This window comes from Puccinia triticina, chromosome 1A (genome assembly GCF_026914185.1).
Source record: "Puccinia triticina chromosome 1A, complete sequence".
Lineage (NCBI taxonomy): Eukaryota > Fungi > Basidiomycota > Pucciniomycetes > Pucciniales > Pucciniaceae > Puccinia > Puccinia triticina.
In genome coordinates, this window is record NC_070558.1 from 7,877,151 (window position 1) to 7,904,343 (window position 27,193).

General features: G+C 47.6%; 4 protein-coding genes across 4 annotated transcripts; 1 reads left to right on the forward strand and 3 right to left on the reverse strand.

The window, feature by feature from the left end:
* Positions 1–7,998: 7,998 nt before the first annotated feature.
* PtA15_1A860 (uncharacterized protein) lies at positions 7,999–10,016 on the reverse strand (the record flags this gene model as incomplete). The annotated part of the gene is made up of 6 exons (XM_053165931.1): positions 7,999–8,345; positions 8,419–9,225; positions 9,296–9,432; positions 9,506–9,654; positions 9,729–9,945; positions 10,003–10,016. 6 exons carry the CDS (start codon positions 10,014–10,016, stop codon positions 7,999–8,001), a joined length of 1,671 nt encoding a protein of 556 aa, XP_053017073.1.
* Positions 10,017–11,629: 1,613 nt separating this feature from the next.
* Positions 11,630–14,090, reverse strand: PtA15_1A861 (uncharacterized protein; the record flags this gene model as incomplete). Its single annotated transcript, XM_053165932.1, has 4 exons — positions 11,630–12,553; positions 12,726–12,785; positions 12,978–13,028; positions 13,401–14,090. The coding sequence occupies 4 exons, from the start codon at positions 14,088–14,090 to the stop codon at positions 11,630–11,632; spliced, it is 1,725 nt and encodes a 574-aa protein (XP_053017074.1).
* A 5,536-nt stretch (positions 14,091–19,626) lies between these two features.
* On the reverse strand, positions 19,627–20,576 carry PtA15_1A862 (uncharacterized protein; the record flags this gene model as incomplete). The annotated part of the gene is made up of 4 exons (XM_053165933.1): positions 19,627–19,635; positions 19,716–19,811; positions 19,891–20,005; positions 20,332–20,576. 4 exons carry the CDS (start codon positions 20,574–20,576, stop codon positions 19,627–19,629), a joined length of 465 nt encoding a protein of 154 aa, XP_053017075.1.
* Positions 20,577–25,434: 4,858 nt separating this feature from the next.
* PtA15_1A863 (uncharacterized protein) lies at positions 25,435–25,991 on the forward strand (the record flags this gene model as incomplete). The annotated part of the gene is made up of 2 exons (XM_053165934.1): positions 25,435–25,490; positions 25,547–25,991. The coding sequence occupies 2 exons, from the start codon at positions 25,435–25,437 to the stop codon at positions 25,989–25,991; spliced, it is 501 nt and encodes a 166-aa protein (XP_053017076.1).
* Between the last annotated feature and the right edge of the window lie 1,202 nt (positions 25,992–27,193).

The window sequence follows — 27,193 nt, forward strand, 5'->3', positions numbered from 1 at the left end:
GATGGGTAGGGTGTATCAAGCGTACACCCCAATAAATGCGTTTGACATCCAGGGGATGTTGCAATGTTACCCATGAGGCAACCACCTGTATCCAGATACCGCGAGTGGACGTCCGGGGCGGCTATCTCTCGGATGGGGCAGCGGCATCCTTCCTGGGATTTGGCATTCAAGTGGCAGCGGTGGCACATCCCTGGGTTGTTGGGTGTGGTCATCGCGAAGGCATTGCGCAGCGCCGTCCCAACGGCGCGATATTATAAATGGATTTGGACGCCCAGGTGGTGCTGTATTCCTCTTGGGGTTGCATCCTGCGGGTGAACCAACTCCAGGCATCCTGGCAATGCCGAACTGCACCTGTGGTGTAGTCTAGCAATACGTCATTTGCCACTTTCCTATACCTTAAAGATGGAGAATTGTTTACCTAAGAGCAGGATGTAGACCGCTCTCTACTGAGAAAGAAGAGAATAGTAAAAAGAAAATTGGAGAAGCAGATCTGTGAGTCTAACAGATATAATCTGTGTACATCAATAAACACTAGGGGAAAACGCGGCGCAAACGCCGCGCAATCAGTGATAGGAAAAGGGGTAAGGGTATGGATGAGAGCAACTGGGGTCAATTTGGCTCCAGGATGATCCTTGGGCCCCGGAAGAAATAAATTGTATAACATAGCATTGAAGGCCCATATTGTATATACATGTGCAAAGAATCCTGATCTCTGGTTCACTCAAGCTTGTGCTGGTGAGTTGTGCACCTCCTGATCACGTCAAGGTTAAAAACATTGATTTTGGAATTGGGCTGTGTTGGCTGTGTGACAATCCCTATTGAGAGAGCCGTGATGGATGTTACCTGGGAGAGGGCAGCGTACAGTTGGCCATGGCTGAAAACAGAGTATGGGAGGTACACCATGACCTTTGCGCAAGTGATTGGCCCTGGGACTTGTTGATTGTGAGCGCAAATGCTATTGCAACCAGGAATTGGAACCAACTGAACAATACACCATTAGAGGCATTAGCTTTGTGGATAAGTTTGATCTTGGGGATGGTGCACATAGAGCTGACATGCAATCTGGTAAGTATGCTGCACTTGAACCCACCGGGGGCAATCTCATCTATCAATAGTCTGGTCCCGCTCCCAGGTCAAGGTTGTGGAGCAGGATTATGAGTATGGAAAACTTGATTTGGAGGGTTGATTCTGGCAGGCTGGGGATCAAGAACATACACCAGGAAAAAAACAATGATCACTTGTCTGCAGGTGACACAGCAAAGTGCAAAGGGGCCTTTTTACTATTTCATGTCACTTGTAGGCAAGTGATCATTGTTTTTTCCTGGTGATGTGGGGGACTTCTTCTGTCACTGCTTCCTCTTCATTGATCCCATTCATATTGGTGGCCATGGCGTCAATTGCGAGGAATTCAACAAATCTCCCGGGCAGGCACCGGGAACAAACATCATTCATGGTTGAGCAACACCAAAATCACATGTGAGCCATAGTATTTGATGTTGGTGGCTCAATCTCAGGAGTGCAGAGGTGAACTGGGGTACACGGTGGTTATAAAATTATTGGGAAAAGCTGTCTCAGTCAGGCTTGCATATACGTCTCCAAAGTCAAGTGTCTGGGGGGTATGATATTTGTGCTTCCCGGTACTGTTTCCAATTGTCAGTAGCCAGCGGTAGAATGAAGCATTCAGCTCTGTCAGTGCAGAGTCTGAACCACCACTCAGCCTCAAGTTCTTGGTCAAGGATAACTTGATAACATGGGCCCATAGAGATGAGGTGATCATGAAGGCTGCCTCCAGGTCAAAGATAGTCCCGTTGTGCACAACCAAGAGTATCTGTTGGAAATCCCCCCCTCCCAAATATGATTAACTTGCCACCAAAAGGTTGGCCGTTGTGGTGGCCCCTCTTGTGGCCAGCTAGTCAGGAGCATTTCCACCGCCTCCGCCAGCAGGATGATCATCAAGACTCAAAGTCCTCCTCACTCCTCAAGACTCAAGAATTCCCTCCTCCTCAAGATCCTCAAGACTCTCAAAAATCTACACTCTTCCTACTTCCCCCATCTTTCACCCCTCTCTTCTATACTCCTTCTTTCTCAGTTTCCAACCCTCTTCACTTTTCTTGGTCCTAACACAGCATATGCTGTGGGTTTATTCATCTGTTTTCATTTCTTCTCCTTTTTCTTTCTTTTTTTTTTCTGCTTGTTTCTCTTGTCTGTCCTGAGTGTTTATGCCTCCTCTTTCCTCCTTTCTTTCTTCCTTTCTACTGGTTCTTGTTCTTCTGCATCATCTCACTGTTTTTGCATTGTTTCTTTGTTTTGTGTTCTCTTTTTCCTGTTTCTCTTGTTTGTTGTGTGTGTGAGCGCGTGTAGCGCGCGGAGGATGTGATGAAATACATGTGACATGTGGCTCTCCCAGAGTCCAAGTTCGCTGAACTTGGATGATGGGAGAGGCATGGCATTCTGATCCCCAGAATACGGACCATCAAAATTCATAGATCATATCTTCAGAGTTTCAACCTTTGGGCTCCGCCCGCCGATCATCTTTCATCAGAGTTTTCCAGATCCCCCTTTCCTTCCCCTCTTTAAGATCACCCCTCATCCTTCCAACAACAACAACAACCGCCGCCAAGGATCCAAAACCCCGGCGAACCTCTCAAAACCACCACACCCCAACAGCTATCCCAGATCCCCCCATTTTTCAGCGCTCATTCCTACGGACCACCCAGCCACGAGGGCAGCCTAAACAGCAAACCTCCCCTCACACGACTGTTGCCGCTTAGCACGGACAGGAGTCCCTCACCGTCTTGCGTAAGATCTTGAAGAAAGCGGTCTCTGCAACCACGTCAACAGCATGTCAGTGTTGCATTGAAACCTTGTCTCATGTGATCACACCTGCCTCTTTCAATACCTCAGCGCATTGAGATCAAAGGGAAAACATGAAGGTGCTGGTTGAGTAGATTACTATTGGAAATTTGAACCGGGAGTGGACAGTGGAGCCATTGACTGACATGAGGGAAGCAGCATCTGAGGATGAAACCACTACTGCGGGGATGCACATGGCTTTCAGGGAATGGATAATAGTATTCATTGTGTAGGTTTTGCCACACCCACCGGGCTCATCCACATATAGCATGCTGGCAGAATTTGCTTCCGCCAAATGCACAGCTAAGTCAACAATGATCCGTTTTTTATGGTTCAGGGTTTGGCACATTTTGTGGAATAGGTCCGCACACTCCGCTTACCAGAGATCTTCTTCATGCATAGTGCTTTCAATAAGTCCCCCTCCCCAGCAGCGGGGGTATGGAGTCCAACACCAGCAGAAGCTTTTCCGCTCTTCTGAGGCTTCCTTGCCAGTAGGTAGTAGCAGAGCAAGATGTGAAGTTGATCTGAGGGGTTTTCAACCCGGTAGACCGTTTAGAGTTGGTGCGGCAGGTCATCCAAGAGCTCAACAGCAATGTGGTTGAAAAATTCTTGAGGGTTTGAGAGTGGGCTGTGGATAAGTATGATGCAGAAAAAATGATGTAGGGCTTTGCCTGTCTTCCAGCCTGCGGTTTTGTGCCAGCATTGGCAGCAATGCAAGTCTGAGGACCTCTGCTATTTTCCAGTAAGTGTCATAGGTCCCTCCGTTGATTGTGTCCATGTCTTTGAAGCTAGTGATACCTTGTCAGTGTAACAGTAGTAGACAAAGGCAATATTTCTGGCCTTTATTGACAGTGGGAAAATATACCGGGCCCATCATTTTTGTGTCTTTTCCTTGCTTCAAACCTGTTGATACCTTTGACGTGGAATGTTGCAGGACCTTGTGATGGATTTGCCTGCTTGCCCGGAAGGCTTCCTCTTGGGCATAAAAATTACACCTGCTTGCCAAGGTCTGGGAATCATCTTGGGCAAGCGGTTACATGTACATATTACTTGGGGATTGTTCCGCTGGGCACAATTCCAAGGAAGATTCCTCCAAGCAGTTAAAAATGGTAACTGCTTTCCAGGGGGGCTTTCCAAACAGGTACACCTTTGTACTTGGCGGGATGGATTTTCTTCCATTCCCCCAACGACTTGTACCTGCTTGTTGAGGAAGATTTCTCAGGAAGCAGGTGCAAGGTCCTCGGACAGGAGGAATCCTCCCGGGCGAGTGGGGATCCGCTTGCCAGGGATGATTCCAACAAAGATTCCTCCCCAGCAAGCAGTGAAAAGACCTGCTTGCCGGAGCAGCCTCCTCCTTGGCAATGTTCTCGCCGTTGAGGACACCTTTCCAGAGAGCAGCTACCCAGCACCTGCTTGCCAAGCAAGATTTTATCTGCTAAGCTGTGTTGTATGCACCGGCACGCCGGTGGAGAATCATGCTCGGTCGCTTGGCTCTGAGGGCTGGTGTCTATAATGTATGGGCTCATCCTGGCTCTCTGGCCAGGGACAGTTGAAACTACGTGGTGTCAGACGCTTCGTGAATGATATTCCGCATAAGGTGGTGCATGTGTTTCCTTTGGGGAAAAGCGCCGGGCTGGGATCGGCAGCCCGTGACTAAGTGCGAGCAAATGAGCGGACTCGCGGTCACTACCCAAATTGGAAGTCCTGGGGCTGATCGTGGCATGACTTCATCGGAGATGACCCCATGTTACAATTCTGTGGGAGGACCGGGATACAGTAGCTGCGAGGACTTTCTGATTAGCTTAAATAGGGCTCTTCTTTTCACCACAAAATGCCCCTGGTCTGCTAAGGCTTCAGCACATCAGCGTAAGCCTTCCTAGCCATCAAAATTTGTTTGTGCGCATTGGCGTCTGAACCCAGAGCATCAGCTCAGCCCCAAACTTCTTCGAGCACCAGCCCTCGAGGGGCCGAGCATCAGCTCTACCCCGCCCCGCGGCTTCGCCGCAAAATTGCTGCTCCAACGGAGTGGGCGGCTTCGCCGCAAAATTCCTGCTCCTACTGACTGGGCGGCTCCGCCGCCAAACGCGGCTTCGCCGCGACCCAACTTGCGGCCCCAAGGGGCCAGGTTCTTGAAGAAACAGCAAGAGTAAATATAATTAGCCACAGCTTTATCTTTTTAAGTAGAAGATAGCTTTGGTCCTTAACTGGCTAGGACCTTAGCCTTTTGGTGTCCTATTGAGGTGGCTTCAGAAAAACAATTTAAAAGTGTTGCAACACTATTTGCAGTTTTGTGCAATTCTGCTCCTGATCAGTTAGTCTTTCATGGGTTTCCCTTCACTCTGACCTTAAAAAAAGCACTCATGGATTGTTTCTCCAACTCTTGGAGTTGAATTGGAGTGGTAGGTCTTTTCTTCTTGAACTACACCTGAAGAGGTTTAACAGCGTATGAGGCTGTTAGCATCTGTCTACTCATCAGTCCTTAGGTATTTTCCCACCACTTACCTTTGATGCTTGTGGTTATTTTTTTGGATGGAGATTGTTGGTCAGGATTTTTCTTGAACCTGGTCTTGCTGCTGTCAGATCTGCATTTACCAATTTTACCAAAGGTGTGATCAGCTTTACGACTGAGTATTCAGGACTGCAGAAAAGGTTAGCTTTGCTTACCATTTACAACAGCTTGTTTAGATTGCAGCATCCTCATCAATTTATGAGGAGGATCCTGGTCACCTAAGCTTGTAATCTCACACTTTGCACCTACGTCATTCAAATCTCTTGGTTCCAAGTCCAATAACAATGTAATTTTGGGTTGGAACAAAAAGTCTGAGTGAGTGGGAATGGGTTGAGTGAGTTGGAGGCTTGGAGCTCACAAGAGAGGCATAATATGTATACCATTGAAATCATCAATTTCAGGTTGCTCTCAGACTCAACACAGTCCCTCTTGGTGTGAGTCCATGGTGTGTAAGCTCTGAAGGAGAGACTTGCACCCTATAAAACACATACCTGGCACCTAGTGACATTCTAAATTTTGGTGGCACATGTTTCTGTTTATTTGACCTGCAACTCTTTTACCTTTTACATTACTTGGGAAGAATGAAGTAAAGCATCCCAGGTTCAGAGTTTGTTACCATAAAATTTACACAGAGACAACTGAAAGAAAAGAGCATTCAAGGTATTCAACCTGTGTCTGATTGATTGGCTCACCAAAGATTACTACTGGCAGTGGTTTTCCGGTTGCATCAATTTTGGCAAGCAAGTTACATACCAAAATTAATGCAAGTAACCTTTAAAAAGTTACATCTATCCTTGTCTTGAATCTTGACAGCCCAACATGCATATGTAATTTTTGGGCAAGAAAACTTGGCAAAATTCATGCAAGCTGTTTTGTGAAGCTCCCCTTTTGCCATGGTTTTCACAATGCTGGATATCATTCCCCTTTTTAAGTTCCTAGCCCAGTAGAGACTATTGAACCACCATCTCTCTCTCCGGTGCTATCAACACAATCCATGGTTCTAGAAACTTTCCCAAAGGATCAACTGCCTTTCTCTATCCTCTCCTTTGTCAGCACCCAACTTTGAGTCCCACTTGGAATTCTCACTGATTTCATCTTTTCTTCTTATATTCACCAACAGTCCAACAAATCCAATACATGTATTGTATATGCATATACATTCATGGTTTTTCAAAGTTGGAATTCATGCATGCATAAATGCATAAATCATAAATTCATAAAAATTCTTTGGCTGGGAAAGCCAAAGATTACTTAAGCAGATTGGTGAGATCCCCTGCAAACAAAGTTTTATGAATTTACAATTTATGCATTTATACATGCATGAACTTCAACTATGGTGTTCAAAGTTGGTTTGCATAATTTTATGCATGCATAAATCATAAAATCATAAAATATTTTTTGCAGGGGATATGACTGTCTGATTATGTAATACAAAATTTCCTCACCAAAATATTTCTATGATTTTATGATTTATGCATGCATAAAATTATGCAAACCAACTTTGAACACCATAAACTTTGAAGACCATAAATGTATCATCAGGGAAACCAATCTGGTACACCATGTTGGTATTTATTGGTATTGGATTAGTTTTGATGTATTGGATTTGTTACACTGTTGCTTTCAGTTAATATCTTCTACCCAATATCCTTATTTGAAACAAAATATTTATGGTGTTCAAAGTTGGTTTGCATAATTTTATGCATGCATAAATTATAAAATCATAAATATATTTTGGTGAGGAAATTTTGTATCACATAAACAGACAGTCATATCCCCTGCAAAAAAGATTTTATGATTTTATGATTTATGCATGCATAAAATTATGCAAACCAACTTTGAACACCATAATTGATCACAGCATGTTTCTGGTCTTAATTCATTGCTTTATTAGGTGGGAAAGTGCTGTGGCAATAGCAGGAATTGCGGTTGGCAGTATGATTGATGAGGATGCATATGTGATTGGCATAGGGGCAAAAGTGGATTTTCCACTTCTCCCAGACCCTATATATGTGAAACCATGTAGTGTATAAAGGAAACTATTGAATTTTTGGAAGGCAAAAGCGGCTGTTTATTGGACGTGGATAAACCACTCTGGGGCCCACACCATGATCTACATAGAAGCAATAAATGGATAAATATTTGTATAGAATTACACCCTTGATACTACAGTGTATGTACAGGATATATCAACACCAAAAAATGTCAAAGACTGATTGGAAAGGTATGAAAATGATCTGCTGAAGGGAATTAAGAAGAAGGGAAACTTGAAAGAGTGACAAAAAAGAAGTTACTGATCTATGTATAAGTTCTAACCGAGCAGACAAGGAAGTGATATACGATTCTTTACTGAGGTATATATCTCCACTGAAAAGCCAATGAAGGAAATCGTGTAGCAAACACAAACACACATGCACATACTCCAGCCGACAGCGGCAAAGTGAATAAACAGGATATGGAGGGGTCGTCGGAGAGAGGAAAAGAGAAGCTCGGTGATTGGCAACAGGCAAGTTGATCCAGCTCCTATTCATGTCGTCAACATAAGCCCTCCATTGTCCGAAAACAAAAAGAGAGAGATAAATAGCTAAAGGACTTACAATCCCGAGAGAGAGAGAGAGAGAAAAAGTAGGAACAGTTTATCTCTTGAAAGGTAATCCGGCCGAGCGAAGAGAAGTGCTGAACGATTTGCCCAGCCCATTAGCAGAAAGGTTTGACTTCTTATCGTGTGGATCGTTTTTAGTAGGCCCGATGTTGTTGGTCAATCCGGTGCTCTGTCTCCGGAGATGACTCTTGCACAGCTCGTGGATACTCAACGGTCTGTTGAAGCGTTCGGTCATGTCGATCGAGGCTTTGCGTCGGGGGATTGCACAGGTCGGTGGGGCGTCTGAAGGGGCCATCATCGAGACCCCCAATTGATGATGTTGATGATCAGAAGAGATCGAGAGACGTGATAATGGTCGTGTTGATCGAGGTCGAGGAAGACCTGTCTCAGGAAACAGAAGTAGAAGATGAGAATTTGATATTCTCTGCAGATAAAAAGCTTGGAAGAGACTGACCGGTGTCAAGATCTTTGTCCTGTGAGGTAGCTGGTTGGGTAACGTTTCGGGATGCTGTGAGAGTGATTGCATTGGGCTGCCTTCTTGGGCTGCGAGTGGTACTGCTTCGATTGAGGGCGGAATTGATATGTGCAGCCGATTTAGAGTGGACTGAGCTAGTCAGAAGGGAAGTCTTCGGTACCGGGATGGCACTGACCGTCCGCAAGTTCCTCGAGCTGACCAGTTTCTTCGTCATCCCTTGCATCCGTTCCGTCTCAGCACGAAGGGACTGGAGATGGGAGCTTCCTTTGGTCAGATTTCTAGGGTTCAGGGGCGTTTCTAGAGACGGCCGGCTTCGTGATTGAGAGCGTCGTGTTCTGGAAACTGCAGTGGCCGATGTTGCCAAGCGCTGGTCGGGCGAGAAGAGGGTTTGAAGCGGCTTATTAGGGGCGGGCTGAGCAGGCTTGACGCGAAGAGAACCAGCTTTCTTCAGTTGGATGGCAGTCAAGGGCTTGGCGTTTTGTGACTTGGGGGAGCCAATTTCAGCAGCCATTGAGCTCAGCCTGCGTCGAGGGGAATCTCGGGCTTCCGCCATCGAGGTTGGCTTGGTTCTGATCATCGGTCGCGAGGGTGACGACATCTCGTCTGTGTCCTTCAGCACTTCCAATCCAGGCTCACTGAGAGGGGTTTCTGAAAATGTTCGGGCGGTGGCGGTGAGTTGACAGCCTTCAGGGCTTGGTGAAAAGACGCGACGTGTTACGTCATCTGCCGGTGAGATGGTCGAGTTGGCTAGATGTTCACGCAGGACGGCTAGTTCTTCGGTCATATCTTGACAAATTCACAGAAGCCAATGTTAGCAAAGATTACATGTCGCACTGGAGATCTTCCATCAATTCACCTCTCAGATCATCTTTGAGCCTCTGATGTTCTTCTTCCAGTTTACTTTTCTCGATCAGTTCGTCTTCGAGTAAAGTGATCCTTTCGATTGCTTTCCCGTACTTGCTTTCAACATCTTGTAGGGAACTGGCCACCATCCTAAGATTCCACATGGATTGGTCAGCATTCTTCGTGCTGGATCTCTCTCGAGGTGATGGGCAGAGAAACTTACCTCTCTTTACCTTCCAGCTCGTCGTTGTCCAGTTCCATGTCGCGAAGCCTGGTCCGATACTCTTCGTTAGATTTTCTGCATGTTTCAAGCTCAGTCTGCATGTGTGTCATCGTCTTCGTATGATCTTTTAAGGAAGAGTGGTACTTGATCTAATGTTTGTGTTGAAAAGGTCAGTTGAATGCTGAGTTTGGCAAGCTCAGAGAAGAACAGAGATTGGATTCACTTTCCACTGATCGATTTCATGCAGCAAATGTTCTTCCTTTCCCCTCAATTCCTTCAACTGTTTTTCGGTGGCCTGAAGTTCTCTTTCGAGCTCAGCCTCAAGTTCTTTGGAAGATATCTGAAACTCGTCGAGGGCCGACTTAGTATCGTCTAGATCACATTGCAAGCTCCGCGCTAAGCTTCTGTAGTAGTCCAGCGCATCTCCGTCGGACGTAAAGCTGATCAAGAGGGTATATCAGCTATTTGTGAGGCAGAGGTTGTGCAAGATTGCTCACGATGGCTCTTCCATGGTGAATTATCGGAATTTGATCTGTGGTCGTTCTTGGGGGCAGCGTTTCTGGATAGTCAATCTGTTGTGGGATTGGTCTTGAGGATCGTAATGAGTGGTGGTGGGAAGTGGATGCGTCTGACCCGCCTGGCCGGGAAGTTTGGACGGAGGGGGAAATGGGATTAATTGCAGTGGCAGCGGAATCAATCCGATTGGTTTTATATACTCTCCTGTATGTGGATACAGATTTCCCCGCCACCCGCACAACCCCATAGCCATTGGCTTACGTAAGTGCAATCCACATAAGGTTTCAAGATCAGCCACCAGGGAACAGCTTGACAGGACCCTGGCAAGCGCGGCCAGAGGGTACGCATGAAAATCAATTCAAAAATCGTGGGATTCATACATTTTTAAAAGTCATTTTTGGCTTTTCTTGCCAACATTTACCACATTTTGAGGAGAAGTTAGCAGTACATTATTCTCCCTTTAAGCCTACATGTGCCCATCTTTTCAGAATCCATTTATCATGTTTGGTTGTGAGCCAAAGTGGCTTTAAACATTCATACATTTTCATGCGTACCCTCTGGCCGCGCTTGCCAGGGTCCTCCAGCCCGAGTCAGAGTCACAGACAAGCTCCTTCAAGCGGGACATCAATCGACCAGGATGGGGTGGTTCATAACCATACATTTTTATGTGGAAGCACTTGAACGTGTGCTCCCCCAATGTGTGATGGGTAAACGACAGGTAAATCACAGCTGAACCCACTTTTAAACGGTCTTGGATTAGCCAAATCAAGGGATTTGTTGAAGCCTTGTTTTCAGAACTGTAAAAAATGTATTTAGCTTTTTTTTAACAGATGATCATCCAATCCAGTCAAAGTTTTCCAAGACCCAGCACACCACTCAACACCCACCCAAAACAGCACGCTTCTTTTCTTCTCTGATGACCATCGCACAACAACAACAACAGCAACAACAACAGAAACAAAAAGACAACAACAGCCAAAAGACAACAAAACAAAGCAAAGATGAGAGAGAGAGAGAGACAGAGAGAAGACTACAACACACAACAAAGCACAACCAATTATGTAAATATTCACAACAAACAACAGTCTTTTTGTAATCTGGACACACTAACACATACAAAGAAAAACACGCATGTGAGTGCCAAAAAAGAACAACAGGGAAGAAGGGATCCAAGTCCACCATGATCGATAAACAACAACGAGCGTCCTCTAGAGTCGTAGTAGCTTCAAGAGAGAGAGAGAGAGATAAGAACTGTGGATGGAAGAGTGGGTTGTTGTCTTTGAGGAGAGACAAGAGCGAGGGGAGTGGGAGTGGGAGATCGGATGTCGGAGGAAGCGGGGAATGGGATAAGTGGAGAGAGAAAGTAAGATATTTGGACTGGTTTGTTTTGATTTATGTTTACATACACCTGTGAATTGTGAATATCTTTGTTAGTTTCAACTGCCTTTTGAGCTGTTGTTGTTATAGAAATGTACAGCTATATATAGAAGAAGAGAGTCGACCGTTTGGAAAGAAGTGATAAATCAAAAATATATATAGATAGATAGATAGGAAACGGGAAGGAGTTTTGTATGTCAATGAGTTTTGGAGCGTGCACATGCGGGGTTTTTAAAGTTCCATTCCGATCACTTCGTCGCCCTCGACTCTTTCGCGTTCTCTTTCGGTAGAAGGAGACCATCCATCATCGTCGTCGTCTTCTTCCTCGGTAGTGGACTCGTCCTCGACGGGCAGCTTGTCGCCATTATGCGCGGAGGCAGCGGGTTGGCCGGCGGGCGCAGGGGCCGTGGGAGGGAACGGTTCGTCGTCGACGAGGTCGGAGTGATGGAAGTGGCGACGGCCTTCGAAGCGGAGCTGGCTGTCCTGGTAGGGCGTCGTGGGCTTGAAGATCGACTCGGAGGCGTGGTAGACGAACTGGTTGGCTTGGTGGTGGGTGTCCAGAGCAGGCTGGTAGGCGACCATCGCCGGGAGAGAGGCCACCAGCCGGCTCTTCGGGCCCGAGCTCGACAGGGCCAGGCGTTCCAGGGAGCCCAGGTTGGAGACCACGCTCGAGACCGATTGCGGGTTGCGCCGCTCGAAATAGCCGATCGGTGGCGGCCCAGAAACCGACGAGGAGATGCTACTGCTCCGCACACTCCCTCCGCGCCCCTCGATCCGCGGCTTGGCCCGGCCGACATTCGAGCATGAGCTCTCCTCGCCATCCAGCGACATCGAAAACATGATCTCATCTTCCCCCTCTTCCCCAGCCGCCTCCGAGCCACGTTCGTCTTCGGCAGATCCTTGCATCCCTGCATCTTCGTTCATCTCCACATCCGTACTTTCCCGCGTCTGGCGCAAGGGAACACATGAGGTTGACGAGGAGCGGTAATGGTGGTGGGGATGGCTGAGCGCACGAGCCGCTTGGCGCGAATAAATCACTTCCAGGTTGACTTGGTCCGAGCCCAGGAGACCAGCCTCAGACGAGGAAACCGCTGCAGGCCACAACGACCTTGACTCGGGTAAGCTTCCAGATGGTGCCGCTAAAATCGCAGCCGCCTAGACATCATGTTGAATATCCGGGTGGATAAATAGCAAGTCAAAAACATGATTCCTTGGGATGTGACGACCAATCCAGTTTCTTATTCTAGATTCAATGTGTCTATGCGCAAGAGCGACATTTTTTGGAGTACAGAATAACCGAAGCGAAAAAAATGGACTAAAAACTGACCTCTAACATTTGCACTTGCTGATGTTTGCTCAACATTAGCTTTGAGGCATCTGCCCAGTACTTTTTTTTTTTTCGTCAAAGGGGGAAAAAAAGTACAAAACAAGATTTTTTGTTTTATTGAGAATCAGCATCCTAAGTTACATTTTGTTGTACTCCATCAAGTCAATCAATGAGCGATGGTCTGCTAGATCAACAAACAACACGAGAGAGTTGCGCATTTTGCGTTAGAAGAACGTAGATAGGGATAGTTACCTCGGTGTGCTCCCAGCGATGCTTCACTAAGCACTGGGGGTGTCTGTAAACCTGTCGACGACGATCATCGGAGGAGGGAAAGATGGCGAAGTGGTGGACGGGCAGTGGTGCGTTTGAGTGAGATATCGTTGTCGGATTGGGTACGTAGCGAAATGAAAGAACACAGGAAAGTCAGCTTGGGTGTGATTAGGGAAACTGACTAATGTCTACGTAATCAATTGTGTGTATTCAAATGCAATCGGCCAAAAGGAGAGATAGATATGTAAGGTCGAAGATCATCTAGCTCATCAGTTCCACCCGGACTGGATGCATGTGGGACGGGGTAGGTGACATGTGAACAGGTCTGGATTGGCAGCGACCGCCGCAAATCGCTGACGGCAAGGCCAGATCAGGAGACACACAGAAGAGGGGGGGCTGGCTGACCTTGAGACACTTCTCACACTTGAACAGCTGGTTCGTCTTCGCTGGCTCACGCCTGTTGCTGTTGGTTGTGGTGTTGCTGCTGGCGGCGACGGCGGCTGGGAGATTGCTGGTGGTGGGCGTGGGGGCTGGATGGTAGCTGCTGGAGAGTGCGACGGCCTGGGTGTGTCGATGGTGGATGCGCTGCTGGTGGTTGTTCCTGAGCGGGGACTGGGAGAGGTTCCGGGGATGGGTGAGATGGTGGTAGCTGAGATGGTGGGGGTGGAGGGACGAGGAGGAGGTGGAGGAGGAGGATGGGGAGGGGGGGGAGGCGGGCCGGAGCTTGTGGTGGTGTCTGTTGGTGGACTGGTTCGGCGGGGAGCCGAGGCTGTTGGAGAGGGAGGAGTGGCGGGAGCTGCGTTCGAAGCGTCTGCTTTCGGCGACTGCAGCCTCGGCACTGGTGCTGAGCAGGAGGAGCGAGGCTGGCTTGGCTGCTGGGGACGACGAGATGAGCTGGAGCCGGTCAGGGTTGGGGTCGATGTGGCGACGGTCGGTGGTGATGGTCCTGGTCGAGCTCAGCATGGCTGGTTCTGATGGGCGGAGGGGCAGGCTGGGAAGCGGGTTGGGTGGCTGGCAGCTTAAATAATATGTTAGGTAAGCGAGTGCTGTGAATAATTTCAGCAGTATGTAGTACTCTTGGCCGGAGTGGTACATACCGCTCGAGTGCTGTGGTGGAGGGTCGGAGTGGTGGGCCGGGGTGGAGCTGGCTTATGTCATCTCTACCCACCCTGACCCACCTGATCCGGCCATCCCAGCTGAGCAACTCGAGCGGAGTTGGAACATACCAGTCCGGCTGACGTCAGCTGACTTCACATGTATACACTCGCCACATACCACAAGTAAGGCACACAAGCCAATTGATCAACATGAGTTCAAACAAGCCAACCTCAATCACATATGCACACAGAAAATGGCTTCAGGGCAGTGTCGGAAACTGTGGAGAAGCTACGTATGCATATTCACAAAAAGGGGAACCCTACATACAGCTTCTCTTGAGGAGAATTCACAAAAACAGCATGGGTGATCTGCTGCACTGCGCTACCAAAAGCGCACGCTGTAGCGCAGCGCACCTACGCTACAGCGTTAGGATGAGCGGAAGCGCTGGCGGCCTGGCGCTGCGCTAGATGCGCTACTGTGTAGCAAAGAAGGCACCTTATTCCAAATATATTTGGCAGTGGAAATCCCCAATCGATAGTGGAAATCCCTGACTGACAGCGGAATTGTCTGACTGACAGCGGGAATCCCTGACTGATAGCGGGAATCCCGCTACTGGGCTAGTTAATAGCAGCAAACACGCTGCTGCGCTATTTTATAGCGCAAGTCTGCAAAATCACTATCCAGTGGACTCAGACAGCGAGTATCTTTGATTGTCACTTGTCTTTTCTCGTATTACTTATCTGGCCCTTGTCCCCCTAAAAAAAACCAATCAATAGTGGCAGCTTTCAATAATACAGCGCCAATATCACACTATTTAGCAGCTATTATAGCGCGCACACGCTGCGCTACCGCTATTTTGTGGCGATTTTGCGCTACTTTTGCGCTAGAGCAGTGCACTATATTTTTGAGAAAATCCCCCACCAATCCCCTTAGCTGAAGCGCAGCGGCTTTGACACTATAAATTAGCGCAGCACAGCGCACCCAAGCCCCACTGCGCTGCTCTTTTTGCAGCTGCAGCGCTTCACCCTTGTTGGCACCCACTTCTTCATGATGAAAAATTAATCAGACAAAGATGTTTTGGCTGAAAGTATGTAATTTTTTCCATAGAGAGCTTGAAGATTGTGTTTTTTTTTTTTTTTCAAACATGCTGACATGAATAGACTCAAAAATTTGTTGGATGCTCACCTGAATTTCAAATTATTCTCAGAGAAGGATCAAAGTCCAGATTACACAAATACAAACCACATGGTATCAACTCAAGTCCAATAAAGCCAGTACTTGAATGGGTCAACAGCATCATTGTCACAGAGAACATCTCAAGGAAAAAGAAAAAAAAAAAAAACAGGGCATCTTTCCTCCAACACTTGGTAGTTAATTACACTACCTCACGTGGTTGACAGTAGCAAATTTATACTTGCTGGCCCACCAAATCATCTCTTCTTCCAGAAAGTTTTTTTTGATGCCCAGTATTATGCATATACCATCAGACAATATCAGTTTTTGTTTTACTTTTAAGATCTAAAGATTGCTACTGCTAGCAGATAGGGTGGTGCCTTGGAAATTTTGGCACATGATGCATTGCAACCAAAGCCCCATTCAGAGAATTCACATTTGTTGGGGTAAGTTGATGATTTCAAGGAACTTAAACCGGCTGGCAATCACCTTGGTTTGGGCTAACCCTGGGTCAACGAACCTCAGGCTTGATTTCAGGTTTAGGCTAACTAAATTTAGCTAGCCTAAACCTGAAATTTAGTCTCAGGCTAGGGCATTTCCAATGTCAGTTAGCCTGAAACTCAGCCAGCAAACGTGCTTGCCCACTTAAGATAGCCTCAGTCAGCTAACCCGCCCGAAATCCCAGGCTTACTTGACCCAAGAATTTAGCAAACAAATGTGAATGCTCTTAAGGGGACTTTTGCTGCTCATCATGAGTTTAGATGTGTTTTACAGTCACTTCTAAGTTAACTTCTGCATGATGCAATAGTGTGTTACATTTTGCATTTATGGTATTCAAGATTGCATATGTCACTGTTTACATAAAATCATAAAGCCAATTTTGGCTGGGAGATGTCAGAATGCATAAAACTTTAAAGTGACATCTCCCAGCTAAAATTGCAGTTTATGATTTTATGTAAAAACATCTTATGCAATTTTGAATACCATAATTTTACGGGGCTAAAACACCCATCATTACATTACAGGCTGAGAGAAAAACAGCCCACTACAGACAATGGTCATGTAACAGGGAAGCAACCAAGTCCACTACATCCACACCAGGCAAATTGTGGTCATGTTATCAGGTTACCTCAAAGACAAATATGACACCAAATCTGCAGTCACTTTGCTTTTGCCTGCCAAATGGAACTCATGTTTTTTGCTCCGGACATCATCACCTTGCACTGCAAGAAAAACTCTAGAAACTGCGTGCAGTTGAGATGCAAGAGCTCAAGGCAAGCTGTGCCTCACGCAAGAATCAAGAACTGGTTGATTCCATGCACATTGTCTAATTTATGCAAGAGTGACTCTAAGGTACAAAAAACTAAGTACAGGAGTTGATACCTGTGCAAATTCCCCTTTGACATGCACATAACCCTTTCCTGTGCATATATCCCTTTTGTATGCATTCACCCCTTTCATAATGCTTACATAGCCCTTTATGTGCACATACCCCTTTCATGTATTAAGGATCGCCAAGTGATACCCGTTTGGTGGTACCCGGCACCCGCGGCCTTACGGCGGGTACCCGCCCGCGGGTGCGGGTGTTGGAATTTGGCGAAAAAAAACCCAGGTACCCGGGTACCCGTGGTCAACACCCGCCACTGTATTTTGGATCAAGTTGCCGCAGCACCTCTTGAGGCCGTCAATGACCAGTCAGTGCTGGTCTGCAAGAGGGCTACACAGCCCCCTCGATGACCGGCACACACCGGTCATTGAGAAGGCACACCTCCCTCTTGATTACCGGCACACATTGGTCATCAAGAAGGCGCACAACCCTGTCGATGCCAGTCATCAAGAGGGTCTCACTCAGCCCTCTTGATGACCGGCACACACCAGTCATCAAGAAGGCACCCTCCCTCTCAATGACCGGCCCACACCGGTCATCAAGAAGGCACACCTCCCTCTTGATGACCGGCACACATCAGTCATGAAGAAGGCACATTTCTTCCCTGAAAGTACCCGCGGTACCCGCGAAAAACACCCGGGGTACCCGCCCGCGGGTGCCGGGTGGGATCGCGGGTGTCCAGATTTGCTAAAAAACAGTGGCGGTACCTGCACCCGCCGCGGGTACCCGGGTTCACTTGGTGATCCTTATCATGTATGTATATCCCTTTAATGTGCATGTATCCCTTTCACAATGTGTACCACACCTCAATGACTGTTCTCAATGACCGTCTCAATTTCTCATTTGAGACGGTCATCAAGTTGTATGCGTTGATGAACGGTTGGCTCTGTTCATCAAGGTACCTATGTACCTCAATGACCAGCCAGCTGGCCGGTCATCAAGGTGTATGCATATGTTGATGACTGTTCAGATGGTCATTGAGGTATACACCCCGGACGCAAAACTTCAAAGGAGCTCCGGGTTGACTCCGGAGATCCTTTGAAGTTCCCACCTGCAAGGCGGGGACGTCTTGGTTGGGTCAAACCGGCCTTTCGAAGGGACTCCAAAGTCAAATCCCAGAGTCCTTCGAACCCGCTTTGGAGTTAACTCAAAGTGGATATCCCCTTTGAGTTCTCTCCAAACTGGACTCCGGAGGACAGTTGGAAAAATCCGGAGGAATCTCAAAGGACATTTGAAGTCAAATGACTTCAAATGTCCTTTGAGTGCCAAATTCAAATAATATTTGAAAAAATATTGGATATTATTCAAATATTATTTGAGCTGGGTCCCACCTGGGCCTGCTTGTTTTTTCAAATGCTCCTCTGCCCGGTGTGGTGGCCCCTCTTGTGGCCAGCTAGTCAGGGAAATCGCCGCCACCAGCAAGATCTTCAGGAATCAAGCTTTACCTTTGCTCTTCAATCCTCAAGAACTCCCCTCCTAAAATCCCCCCCCCCCCCCAAGGCGTCAAGATTCTCAAGATCCTCAGGAATTCACCCCCTTCCCATCTCTCCTCATCTTCCATCCCGCTCTTCCATACTTCCCCCCCCCCTCTCTTCTCTCTTTCCACTTCTCTTTCCAAATATTTTCTTCCAGTCCCTTCCTCTCTCAGTTTTCCAGCTCTTTCTTCAGTTTCTTGGTCCTAACACAGCACCTGCTGTGGGTTTGCTCACTTGTTTGTTTCTGGTCCTCTTCTTTCTGTTTGTTTTTTCTATCTTTTCTTTTCTTTCTTCCTTTCCTCTCTGTGGCTCTTTTCTTTCTGTCTCCTCATGCTGTGTTTTCTTTTAGTTTCTTTTGTGTTGTTTCTTTTCTCTGTTTCTTTTTGTTTGTTCCTTCTGCTGTTCTGTGTGTGCGCGCGTAGCGCGCGGAGGATGTGATGAAATGTATGTGACATGTCACCCGGAGTCCAAGTCCAGCTTGAACTTGGATGATGGGTGGCCATGGCATTCTGATCCCCAGAAGACGGACCATCAAGAGTATATAGATCAGATCTTCAGAGTTCAAACTTTTGGGCTCCGCCCGCCGATCATCCAGCATCCAAAATTCCAGATTTCCTTTCCTTCCCTTCTTTAAGATCACCTCTCATCCCTTCAATAACAAAACAACCGCCACCAAGGATCCAAAACCCCGGCGAACCTCTCAAAACCACCAAAACCCAACAGCTATCCCAGATCCCCCCCCATTTTTAGCGCTCATCACTACGGACCACCCAGCCACGAGGGCAGCCTAAACAGCAAACATCCCCTCAACCGACTGCCACCGCCTAGCACAGACAGGAGTCCCTCACCGGCCCAGCCCCCGTATTGGGAAGCCTCTGATGCAGCCTCATCTGGTGAATTTGGGTCCATTTCCTGCATTTCTCTCACCCAAAACAGCGTCAACATATAGAGGATTTCTGGTTCATCGTGTATTGCATGTGTCTACTAGATAGAGAGTTGGATATTCTACTAGGTTTGTGTATTGTAGTATCTTGGATATTTCGTGTATTGTAGGAATTTGTGCATATCGTCGCACAGCGAGAGAAGTGAGATGAAACATAGACAATAGAGACAGATTGGGGGCAGTGGAGCAATCAAGAGATGAGAGGAAAGAAGCGGAAAAGAAGCTATTCTTCAAGGGCAACTTCCTCATTTGGTTCTTCCACCAAGGTGGCCGCGCGAGATTGAACCTCTTTGTGTGGAGGGACTTGCTAAGCAGCCTCTTCAACATCGTTAACGGTCTTCTCGCCGGTCCAGGTGGCTTGGTCTAGGTTGAAGATGAGCTGAGAATATGCCACTCCGTAGGCAGATGACTAACGCCTGAGTCTGGCAAGATCCTCATCAATGTCATCCCAGAACAATTTTTGCCCCTGGGGTGACTCGCTTGTCCAAGGGGATTTGACGATCTGCCTGCCGTCGGAAATCAGGATGAAACGCTGCATAGACATCCGCAATTAGCTTATAAAGCCTGGGGAGCGGATTGGGGGGCCCTGCCCCGGTCAATCCAACTTGAATAAGTATCGCGAGGGCTGCTTTCTTGCTCTTGACTGTGTCGCAGAGGAGTCTTTCTAATGCATCGCCTTGGGCGATGTTGGGCGGCAAATGCGCCGCGCGGAAGGCTTCATCTTGACGATTCAGTTCAGCCTGTGGTGGGATGGAATTGATAGATACCTCAATTGGTCTCTATCATTCAAGTTTGAGCTTTACATATATGAAACTTTACCTGGACCTGAGGGAACGGCGTGTCCGCCACGCGCAAGCGTCGAGAGGCTCGGCTGCCATATGATTGGAGGTCTTCGGCGAGTAGGACCGGACAGGATGTTTCTCGGACCCAAGTTCTGAAAGCCGAGCTGAACTGTTGATCAGTGGGGGTTTGGGTTGCTGTGGGTTCGGCTGGAAGCTGGGCAGGAACCACTACTGGGTTGGGTGTAGGCTTGGGTGTGATGCAAGTCTGGAGGGCCAAGAGGAGAATGGCCATGTTCCGTGCTTCTGGGGACATCTGGAGAGTAGATGTGGTCGTAAGATATCACAATTGGGAATGTCAAGTGCCGCACTTACCTCAAGCAAGGGCTGGGCCCGTTGAACCAGCTTGTTGCCGAGTTGCAGCGCTCTTGCGACCGATTGAAGAGTGTTTTGGAGTTCTTCATGTGACGAAGCTGCGGACTCGAGGGAGCTTGTTTGGGAAGACACGCTAGGCCTGGCGTTGGAGCCGGTTGGGCTCGGAGCCCATGGCTGGTGATTGTTGACTCCAGGCACCGGAGAGATTGGATATGCCAAGGGTGGGGGGCCAATCCAAGAGTGTGCCGGAGTCATCATCTCGCCGGACTGGGATTGGGCAGGGTGAGGAGTCGATAAGCTGTAGTTGGTTGGATTGACTCCTGGGTGGCCGGTAGCTGGGTTGTTACCCATGTAGTGGAGTGTTTCTTGGCCATGGGGGGGATGAGGTTGTAATCCGGGCTGATTCATACCTCTGAGACCGGTAGGGGTGTTTGAATGGCTGCATGGGAGGCTGGGAACTTGCGGAGGCCGGCATTGTGCTGCTCAGCAAGAAGGTTTTGATCAACCTTGTCCCTTTATTTGAAGCCGACCGGCCTCAGAAAATGGCTTTGAATGATTTTTGAAAATCATTCGAATATCCTTGGGTGGGGAACCCTGAGGATGGCACTCAAATATCCTCCGAATGCCCTTTGGAAGACATTTGGCGGAGCTGGTTTCTCCACCGAAGGCCTTTCAAAGGGCAATCAGAGTTGAGCTCCAAAGCAATGATCCGGTGAAACCCGCTGGTTGGGCGGGTTTTTGCCAGATAAATTCATACTTTCAAAAGTCATCCAAAGTTTTTCCCAAAAATTGGGAAAATCTTCGGATGACTTTCAAAAGCTACTCAAACGAGGGCACTTCGATGGTTTTTTGAATGTAGCCGCTCCCTTCAAAGGTCCCCCAAAGGAAAACTTTAAAAGTGCGTCCAGGGTGTACATACACCTTGATGACCAGCCGGCTCCGGTCATCAAGGGATACACCTCAATGACCATTCAATTGAGATGGTCATCAAGGTATACAGATGACCGGCCTGCTCCGGTCATCAAGGTTTATGCCTGAATGATCGGTTGGCTCTACCTCAATTACCAGCCAGCTGGCCGGTCATTGAGGTTTATGTGTACCTCAATGACCGTTCAGAAGGTCATTGAGGTACCTGTATACAACCTCAATGACCATACATCTGGCCGGTCATCAAGATGTATGTCTAGATGACCAATTGGCTCCGGTCATCAAGGCACCTGTACACCTCAATGAACGGCCGGCTCCGGTCATTGAGGTGTATGCCTTGATGACCGGTCCGCCCCTAAGCACCCCGAATGATATGCAGCTAGGGGGTCCGGGGGCCGCACGAGCTTTTGGGGGGCCGCGCGAGTTCCGCAGGAAAACCACTGGGTGTGGCTGTGGAGAAAACCACACCCATTTGCAGGTGGTGTGGTCTAAGAGCATCCACCCTTGTTGCGGTAACTCTTTAGGTAGCCACCGAGTCCGGCAAGGCTTGGTTGTTTACCTAAACGCAAAACTCACCCTCGCCACTTGGTATTGGCTCGATAGCCAACACAAATTTACATACCGAGCCCGCCACCACCCTTGTGCCATCTGGTCCTGTCGGTAACATAGCACCTTCCTCAAGAATGGATCCCGACCAACACCTTTTTCATTACATGTGGGACATAGAAGAAGAAGAAAGCATTTGACACCTCCTAGCACTCCGAGAATCTCAATCCATCCCCAGAAATCTCAGCCCCGAACCAAGAGAGATTGTCCTCTGTGATCGAATTGCAGGCAACAAGCAATTGATGGCGGACTACTTTGTGGAGAACCCCGTTTGGAACAATCAAACGTTTGTGCGACGATTCCGGATGATTCACCGTTTGTTTGATTGGTTATGCGGCGATCTTCAGCATCATGATTGATTCTGGGTTTGCAAAGCGGTGAGTACTTTCTGAGACATTCAGTTTTGCAATACTTTGGTTGAAATGAATGTATCATTTGATTTGATCCATGACTCACAGGAATGCTGTGGCCAGATAGGCCTATCAACTCATCAGAAGATGACTGCAGCTCTCCGACAACTTGCTTATGGCACAAGTGCTGATATTCTGGACAAATACATGCGAATTGGGGAAACCACAGCCCTCCAAACACTCAAGTACTTCATCAAAAACATCATTGAGCTCTATGCAACAGAATATCTGCAACCTCCTAACCGTGACAAGTTGAAGGTTATCCTGAGTGAGAACAAAGCCCGGGGCTTTCCTGGCTGTATTGGAAGTATCGATGGCATGCATTGGGCATGGAAGAACTGCCCCTTGGGCTTTGCTGGCCAGTACACGGGAAAGGAGAAGAAACCCACGATGGTCTTGGAAGCTGTTGCGAGCCAAAATCTGTGAATATGGCACGCTTTCTTTGGGACACCGGGTGCACTTAATGACATCAACGTCCTTCATCGGGGTCATCTATTCAATGGTTTGCTTGCCAGAGCCTCAGACACGATCAACTACACGATCAACGGCCATGATTACCACCACGGCTACTATCTCTGCAACTCAATCTACCCGCCCTGGTCCACGCTAGTCTCCTCAATCAAGCACCCGCAGGATAGTGCTTCCAGGAACTTTGCCAAACTGCAGGAATCCACCCAAAAAGACATTGAGCAAACGTTTGGGGTCCTTCAGGCCCGTTGGCATGTTCTAACTGGGGGTTGCCGGTTATGGCAGAAGCATAATGTCATGGAGATGATGCTTTGCTGCATCATTCTTCACAACATGATTGTTGAGGAACAATTGCCGCTGGACCCCTTCCTTGACGAAACGGACATCAAACTCATTGAAAATCATTGAGACCCCGCCTTAACTCATACCTGGGTGAACTATCTCCAGAACAAGCATGATCTACACAACCCGGAAACCCATGCACAGTTGCGCAAAGACCTGAAAGCCTACAATTTGTTGCTCCGTGGCGACGAGAGGGACTAAGTAGCTCTCTCTCATTTATTCACAGTTCTCTCTCTCTCTCAATTATTTTCATTATTTCTTGTTTGATTTATATAGTATGTATTGTACCATGTACCACATGAAAGCAATACAACCAAGATAAAACACAAGAGATAGATTGAGGGATTGATTGATTGATCAAGTGAAGAAGATACAAGAAAGGAATCAGGCCCGGGATCGCCATTTGCTCTTGATTTCTTGCTTCATGATCATGAGGACCTCTTTGGTATCTTCATCATTGATATCCTTGGATTCACGGAGCAACTTGTAGTCGTTCATCTGCGTTTCACTCCAACAAAACTCCTTTTTGATCATGACTTTTTCTTTTTCCAAAACCAGCTTTTCTTCTTCTATTTTAAACTTTTCCTTCTTTCTTAGCAATCAGTATCTCATTCCCCTTTTGAAAGGCTCCGAGGCGTTCTTGAGCAATCTCGGTGAGCTTGTTTGCTTGCGTGATGGCCTTGTTGTGTTTGTAACCTTTGATATGTTGTTGTTTAGCGGCCTTACCACCAATAGGCCGGTCAATCAAGGTGGCTGAATGGGCACTTGGGGTAATCCCAGTGGAAGGAGATAAATCTGGCTCAATCGGGTCCGGCAAAGCGTTTGGGTGGAGTGGCGTGCTTGGCTGATCTGGTTGTTGGTCCGATCGCCATTTCGGAGCAAATCGGAGTTTCTGCCAGGCCAAGAGGCAATTGAAGGCCACATTCTTGTTCTGAGCTTGATAATTCTTCATTGCCTCTTGCAACCAATTGTCGGGGCTTGACCCACTCGGAGGATTGCGCTCAATAGCATTGTAGATCACCGAGAATTTCAGGGTTGCTGTATTCATCGCACTCCATCTGGCAGGATGGAATCAGTAATTATGTAGATCATGGGCAGAATAGGAATTGAAATGCTTACCAAGTTTTTATTTGAGCATGATCCTGAAAGTGTACCTTGGAGTGGGTGTTGAAGTCACTCTCGATCTTGCAAAAAAAGGTCTCACCCGACTGATTGTTGGCAAACCCGGGTTGTTTGCTGACGTTGATCCAAGAGATGGCGAGCTGCTCTTCCTCACGAGGGAGCCAGTTTGGTCCTCTCTTTTTCTTGGGTGTCGGATCAGTAGTGCTGTTATCTGGGGGGGGAGGGGGGGGGAGTCGGCCATGGCGTGTTTGTAGGACTTGATGATTTTAGCAAGTGTGGTCGGCAGGCTTGTTAAAGCCGTCTTACGGAGGCTCTTTAGTGGTGGGTAAATCTAGCAAGGCTTAGAGATTTGACTAAAGATTCATTTGTTAAAGAGCCCTAAAGAGGGCTCGGGGGTGGAAATTGGGCTACGTACTCTGTAAATCTGCCTTACTGAGCGGGTTTTATCTGAGAGCATCTGCATTCGGCACTAAGTTAGCCCGGATTAGGGCACTTAGTCCCCCCCCCGCATCCGCATCGGCTTGGATTAACTCGGGATCAACTTGACCCGGAGCTCCGTTTGGAGCTAGTGGGGTCTAGATGTAGACCCCACTAATCCTAGGACTAGACTGAAAATGAATATGCAGCATGGCCTGGATTATCTTGGATTAAGGCACATATCCCCCTCCACATGTGTATATCCCAAAGTCAACCATATCCAACACAATGGCTAGCAACAATGAAGATGATCACTCAAAAACCAAACGAGCCCCAAACTTCACTCTTGAGGAAGACACACAGCTTGCAAAGAGTTGGGTCGTGACCTCTGAAGATGCAATCAACTCAAACCAGCAAGGGAAAGACGAGTTCTTTGCTTGTATTGCCAACGATTATAACCAGTTCACTCCTGGGCCTCCAAGAGACGGGAATAAGCTACAAAGCAGGTATGCCTATTAGTTCTCTTGTTGGTTCAAGTCTATACTTACTGATGTTTTCATTTGTGGGTTGTTCTAGGTGGAAGAACATACAGAAGTTCATTCTCCAATTCGCTGCGATATACAATCAAATGGCCAATAATCCAGCTTCTGGAACCTCCCCATCGGACTGGCTCATTAATGTGAAGGAGATGTACCTCCAGACCAAAAATCGCGCTTTCACCCATGATTCAGCTTGGAATATTGTCAAGGACGCGCCGAAGTGGAAGAAATTGATGACTGGACACGCAAAAAACGGTGCCCGGCCCTCTCCACGCCCTTCATCCCACTCAGCAGCAAACTCAACATCCGCTGAGTCACCTTCGCTCTCAGCCAGTTTCCAGTCACAGCCAAATCCCTCCTCTACACCGCAAGGCCCCGATGAGTCTGAACTTCGATGGAAGCGACCCAAAGGGATCAAACAAGACAAGAGAAAGGTTGAGGAGAGTGAGTTTCGTCGTCAGAAACTCAAGCTTCTTGAGAAAGCGACCAGGGACGCCGACCGACGAATTGCTGCGGCTAATCGCTTGAACAAAATTCAAGAGCGACTTGCGGCGACCGAGGAGCAAAATTCCGCCCTGAAGTTGATGTTACAGGACCTCACTGAGTGCGGAGACGAGGAGCTGCATGAATACCTGACTGCTCGTAGGAAGTGCATCCTTGAAAAAATCCAAAATTCACCTGCAAAAGTCCGTTTGGCATCGGCCACAGCTTCTGCGAATGAATCTGCGACTTTGGATCCTGACGATCAAGCAAGATTGGATCCTTTTGGTACTCCGGATCGTTTGGAAGCGGCGCCGAGTTCTCTTCATGAAGATATGGGTGAGGGCAGCGGCCCCTTTGACTCTCACCAAGCCTTTCAGACACCCTTGGGCCCTCGACGCACTTTGTTGTCTTCGCTTGCGGACAGGGACAACATCAATCCTGCCTTGTTGTAATGTTCTTTGGGTCTGTTATCATGCTTCCCTAGCCCAAACAACAACTAGGGATCATGCTATGTAGTGTTGTTCTCACTTTCCCTGCTTATTGATGTCACCAAATAAGAATCTCAATGAAAAATTAGGGATCATGTTATGTAGTGTTGGTCTCACTTTTCCTGCTTATCAATATCACCAAATAACAATCTCAATTAAATGGTCTCACTTTTCCTGCTTATCAATCTCACCAAATAACGATCTCAATTAAAAAAAATTGTATTCATTTCTCTTTGAAATGTTTGGTTGTCTCACAATAAATACCTGGCTTGCATTTCAGTTGAGATAAAGAGGTCATAGATGAGAGAATTAGACCTTGGGTTCTTCGGCCCTTTGGGCGTCCAAATCTTCAGAGTCCGAATCGGATTCTTTGGCCCTTTGGGCGTCCAAATCGGCGTCCAGTTGGGCATCAAGCTTGGCATCTAATTGCCAATCCGTTTCCGTCTCTTCAGATCTCCCGCTGAGCCTCCATCCAGGGGCAATGAGATCCTGGAGGAGCCTGTCATGGATTCCACATGATTTCATTTCGACCGTTCGGATTATTTGCTCCCAGATAGTGAATGGCTGTTTGCGGGGTGGAATGAGTTTGAAAGAGTCCGACCGAGTGAAATGCATTGGTGGATACCGATATTCCACCATCATGTTGTGCAGAATGATGCATTTGTTCATGATGATGGCAATATCGCCGGGGTACCATTGAAGCGCGGGCTTGGTGAGTATCTTCCAGCGTGCTTTTAACATCCCAAAAGCTTGTTCAATGTCCTTCCGAGCTGATTCTTGACTCTTAGTAAAGTGTTGGGTTGCTCAATCTTGTGCCAGGCCCTTTGACTCAATAAGGGTTGACCAACTAGGATATATACCATCGACCAGATAGTAAGTGTGGTTGTACTCGTGTTCATTAACAGTAAAATTGATGTTCCACAAAGTCCCCGCAATTGTAGATTGGAAGAGAGGTGAGCGATCAAGGACGTTGATGTCGTTAAGAGAGCTGGAAGTGCCAAAGAAGGCATGCCAAATCCACGTGTCTTGTGTTGCAACTGCCTCGAGCACAAGAGTCGGCCCCTTCTCCTTGCCTTTAAACTGCCCAGCATGAGCAGTTGGGCAGTTCTTCCAACCCCAGTACATGCAGTCCAAACTGCTGAGACAACCCGGAAAGCCTCGTTTGG